At 58.7% G+C, this 5,144-nt stretch overlaps 1 protein-coding gene across 1 annotated transcript; it reads right to left on the bottom strand.

Annotated features, from left to right (window-relative positions):
• Positions 1–209: 209 nt before the first annotated feature.
• LOC135442041 (prophenin-2-like) lies at positions 210–3,550 on the bottom strand. The gene is made up of 4 exons (XM_064701590.1): positions 3,454–3,550; positions 1,801–1,893; positions 983–1,157; positions 210–453 (listed from the first exon to the last, which is right to left on the bottom strand). The coding sequence occupies exons 1-4, from the start codon at positions 3,548–3,550 to the stop codon at positions 210–212; spliced, it is 609 nt and encodes a 202-aa protein (XP_064557660.1).
• Positions 3,551–5,144: the final 1,594 nt, after the last annotated feature.

The following is a 5,144-nucleotide window of genomic DNA, read 5'->3' as shown; positions in this document are numbered from 1 at the left end:
GTCTTTAAGAGATGCAACGAGCTCCCAACTGTATGAAAATCAAAGAGGTAAAGCATGAGAAAGGGCATGGGAAGAATCTCCAGCCCTTCCTGTTGAAGGTCCAAGAGTATGAAAACGGACTCTGGCTGTTGTCCGTAGGTAACACGGAGGAGGGCAGGTGCCCAAGCTGTTGGTGGCCCAAGCCCTGCGTGGCTAGCCCAGTTGCAGTCCTAGTTGGACCAGGGCGGCGGGCTCGGGAGGGGTGGAGGTGGGGGGATCTCAGGAGGCTTCCGCTTCAAGGCCGGGCTGGGGGGCTGTGGGGGAGGCACGGAGGGCTGGTGCTCTGCTTTCTTGGGCAATTCAGGCTGCCGAGGCCTCGGGTGAGAGCTGTCAAAGGCGATGGTCTCTGGTCTCTCTGGGGGAGAGGGAGAGGCACGCCTTCTCGGCAGGGATGCTGGAGCGGCGGCAGCGCGACTGTGGAGAGAGGAGGTGGCTGAGGGCCCAGCTGCCAGTGCCACACAGGGAGCCTCCTGCACAGCAGGGCCCAGAGCTGGCAAGGCTCCCCAGCACGGCTGGAGCTGCTGGCACAGCCTGGCCCAGCTGCACAGCTGCCCCTCAAGGCCCCGGCGAGCAGGGCACGGCTCTGGGCAGGCTCCGTGGCCAGGAGCGGGCCCCAGAGCGCCTCTGCCTTTCAAGGGCAATCTCGTCCCTGCTCTTCTCCTCCCCACTGTTCTTTGCCTCTGCCCTGTGCCCCTGGGGCTGCTCTTGGCCAGGCAGCCTCAGTGGGAGCCAGCACTGGCTGCAGCCCCAGCGGGCCCCCCAGGACATGGCCCAGCAATTAAGAGGCCAATGAAAGCTCTGGGCAGCAGCAGAACCCTCAGGAGAGTTCTTTGGACAACCATGGACGGGCCACACCTACACTGCAGCCTCTCTGTTCCCTGAATGTTCTTGACTATGTGCAGCCTTTAAAGAAGCTGGAGGGTAGAGATGGGCCAACACTTACCGTTTCTTTCCCTTCCACAACCGGAACCCAGCATAGCACAGTACCACGGAAATTGGCACAGTGAACAGTGTCACTACCGTGCCTATCATGCAGGACCTGCGCACATCCTGGGGGCAGATAATTCTTGGTGTTTTCCGTGGATTCTGGGCGTCAGTGTCTGACTTGCCAAGCACTTCTGTGGGAGCAATGGGGAGCGTCAGCCCATGCTGTGCTGCACTGCTGAGCTGGCAGCACGGTGGATGCGGGCAGGACGTTCTCCGTTTCCCCCAGAGCTGGGGCCTGCAGGCACCTTGCTGCCCCTTGGCACAGGCTGTGCCACCCAACAACGCCCAGCCGGCCGGGAGGAGAGCCCGGGGCCAGCGCAGCTGCTTGGGCAGTGGCTGCTTGGAAGAACACGGGCCAAAGCCATCCCTGAGCAGCCACTGCCAGCCCTGGCCCTCCCTGCCCCATGACAGCTCCCCCAGCCCCAGGGCACAGAGTCAGGCCCTGTCAGGAGCCAGTGCAGCCCCTGCCCAGTCGGGATCCAAGGCTGGCTCTGGCCCTGGGCTCACGGCAGGGCTCCCTCTCGGGGCTGCTCCTGTGCCTTGGGCCTCTGGGCACTCAGGGCCAGCTCCAGAGCAGCTGCAGCAGGAGGGGTGTTGGTGCACGAGTCCCCTTTCCCCGGGGCTGTGAACGAGCTCCAGAGGCCTCCAAGCCTCCAGAGGCCTCCTCCAGCTTTTGCTGCTGCCGGGCTGGGCAAGGGCAGGCCCTGGGGGAAAGAGCTGCTGCCACACAGCCCCACCAAGGGCTGAGCCTGGTGGAGCAATTATCTCCTGTACCTCTGCCCATGTCCTTTCCTGCATCAGTGGCTGGCACAAAGCCATTGCTTCCTACAGGATATGGCCCCACCTGCATGGACTTTTGCTCCATTGCTTGAGAAAGGAAAAAGGACAGCTGGGTCAGATGGAACCATTGCAGGAGACGGCAACTTCAGGAGACAATACTTGTCAAGTCGTGGATAAGGATCAGGAAAATGGCCAGGTTATTGGGGCTGGGCCAGAGACCTCCCTGACTGAAAAAGCCCCTACACCTGATCTGACTGGAGATTAGGAAATTGCAGGGGATCTCAGGGCATCTATGGCCCATGGTGCAGTTGGGGCTGCCTGTCAGCAGATGCCAAATGCCTTCCTGCAGAGGCTGGGGAGAAGCTGCTGCCAGGCCAGCCTGGCAAACAGCCCTGCAGGGCGTGGAAGCAGCAGCGGGGCAGCGAGGCTGCCATGGATCCCTTCCCGCTGTTCCGGGCACAGCGTGTCCAGATGTGCAGCCAAAGCCCCCGGCTGCTGAGCCCCAGGTGAAGGCTGAGGGAAATGCACCCACCACGGCGTCTCTCCAGGTCATTCAGCATCTGCTCCAGATGTTTGGCTGCCTCCAAGGATTTCGTGTCTCCTATGTCTCGGTTCTTCCATTTAGGAGGACCTTAATGGGAAGTTTCATTTCTCCTTCAGGCCCAAGTGGCAGTGAGGGCACCTGGGTGATTGGTGCCCTCCAAGGCACTCCCTCAGCTCTGCCTTCCACTCAGGAGCAGGGCCAGGGGCACCTGGCCACAGTGGCCCCACACTGGGAGGGGCCCCTTGTGCCCCTTGTGGGGCAGTCGGGGCAGAAAGGTCTCCCTGGAGCTGCCAGCAGCTCCCAACCCAGCCCCAGGCAGGACCAGGGCTTGGCAGTGGCAGCAGGAGCAGCTCAGGCTCCCTGGGGCCGGCAAAGGAGCTGAGAAAGGCTCAGCCCCGGGGCACAGCCCTGAGCCTGGCCCCTTCCCTCTCTGCTCTTCTCCATGGCTGCACAGAGCACACGGAAGGACACAGTGGCATTGCACACAGGAGGAGGATGGACAGCTAAATGCTCCTTCCTCCCACCGACAGCGATCCTGTGGGATCACAGAAGGGAGCAGGGCAAGATTTCCAGATTGTTTAAACCTGGAGATTATGTTAAGGGATAGGGCTCATGACTGAGCCATTGCCACATGGACACTGATTATTTTTCAGGAAAGGAACACAGAGAACTTGCCTCCACCATGCCATAGAGTCTTCATACTGTCGTTCACCAGCTTTTCGATATAAGCCATCTTATCGTTCCAGTCTAGAAGAGTGCAAAGACCAGGGCATTTCCATGGTGTGCTGGGATCCCCCACTGCTTACAGTAAATGGGCACTGCAAGGGGGTCATGTAAGGCTGTGGGAGCTAGATGTGAATGCACAAGGCCAAAGCTGCACAGGGGCCTGGGCAGCTCTGGGCTGGCTCCTGGTCACTCTGCACCCTCTCTGCAGGCCCTGTGACACATCCCTGGAGAGGCAACAGGGGCAGCACAGGGCCCCCAGGGCTGTCTCCCACCCCCAGAGGAAACCCTCCCTAAAGGCCTGGGGAAAACCATCCCCAGCGCTTCCCGGGGAGCAGGGAGCGCTGTCCCGGGAAAGGGGAGCCAGGCTGCCGGCTCACCTGCTCGCCACACTTGCAGCGGAGCAGCCTGGGCAGCCCTGGCAGGCAGGGCCACGGCCAGGAGGAGCAGGAGGAAGAGGCGCAGAGCAAGGGCCATGGTGCCTTGCCCTCTGCCAGTCCCGCAGCGCTTGCTGCCACCGCTGTCCTGACACCGCTGTCCCAATGTCAGCACCACTGCTGCCACCACTGCTGCTGCTGCTGCAACAGTTGTGCTCAAGGACTGACTGCTCGCTCCTTGTGCTGCTGTGCAACCACCGGGTCTGGAACCTCTGTGACCTCAGAGCCTGCTGTGACCTCGTGGCCAGGGTGGAGTTGTGTGGGCACTGGGATCTGCCTTCTTTGGCAGGGAGCTGCTCTGTCCAAGGGCTGTGACACAGTCCCAGCCCAGCTGATCTCACAGGCTGGGCCATGAAGGGACGGAGAGCAGCCCTGCCAAGAAGGACTTGGGGGTGCTGCAAGATGAGAGGCTGCACATGAGCCGGCCATGTGCATCCAAAGGAGAGTGCCCAGCAGCTTGAAGGAGGTGATTCCACCCCTCTGCTCTGGTGAGACCCCACCTGGAATACTGTGGAAGTGGTTTTACAAGGACCTCTGTGAGTCATTGAGAACTTTGTTAAGAGGATCCATATTAACCCTGAAAGAATCCCTACCAAGGTTGTTGACATAGAAACCAATAGATAAAGTAGGATAAATAAGATAAATCTGCAACTGCCTATGCCAAGAAGCACTTTGCTTGTCTCTCGTGACCAGTGAGTAAAGCGTAAACTTATGAGCTTTGTAAGAATGTAGAACAAGCATGCATGCTAGAATAAAAACAGGCTTTGAAGCCTTCTGTAAACAGAGTGTGTTGCTTTCTACTCTCTTTGTCTGTACCACGACAGAGTACTGCATCCAGCTCTGGGCTCCCCACACAGGAAGGCCATAGTCCTGTTGGATCTAGTCCAGAGGAGGGACAAAATGCTCTGAGGGCTGGAGCCCTTCTGCTTTGGAGACAGGGCGGGAGAGCTGGTGGCGTTCAGCCTGGAAGGGAGCAGACTCCAGGGAGACCTGATTGCTGCCTTTCAGTACCTGACGGAGGCTTGTAAAAGAGATGGGACAGAACTTTTAGTAGAGCCTTTTGTGAGCAGGGAGGGCCAGGGCTGGCAGTGGCTGCTCAGGGATGGCTTTGGCCCGTGTCCCTCCAAACAGCCACTGCCCAAGCAGCTGCGCCGCCCCTGGGCTCTCCTCCCGGCCTGCTGGGCTTTGTTGGGTGGCACAGCCTGTGCCAAGGGGCGGCAAGGTGCCTGCAGGCCCCAGCTCTGGGGGAAACGGAGAACGTCCTGCCCACATCCACTGTGCTGCCAGCTCAGCAGTGCAGCACAGCACGGGCTGACGGTCCCCATTGCTCCCACAGGTGCAGCCGGCCCCACCACACGGGTTCCTGATTCCCAGGAGGGGTGTGAAAAATGGCAATCACTTGTTTGTAAAATTGTAAAACTTTATTATTAATAAATTGGTTATAAAAATAGCAATATCATTAGAGTGCTAAAAATTTTGGACAATTTGGATTAGGACAATCGGAGACAATAGAAAGATAGAGTTACAGACATCTTGGTACCTATTTTCTGGGCAGCATAAGCCCGAAAAAGGACAGACATTAACAGAGGATTAACCCTTAAAAACAATAACCTGTTGCATATTCGTCCATCTCA

The sequence above is a fragment of the Zonotrichia leucophrys genome, unplaced genomic scaffold (genome assembly GCF_028769735.1).
Source record: "Zonotrichia leucophrys gambelii isolate GWCS_2022_RI unplaced genomic scaffold, RI_Zleu_2.0 Scaffold_897_19945, whole genome shotgun sequence".
Lineage (NCBI taxonomy): Eukaryota > Metazoa > Chordata > Aves > Passeriformes > Passerellidae > Zonotrichia > Zonotrichia leucophrys.
Note: the sequence above shows the minus strand (reverse complement) of the source record. Positions and strands in the feature narration are given on the sequence as shown.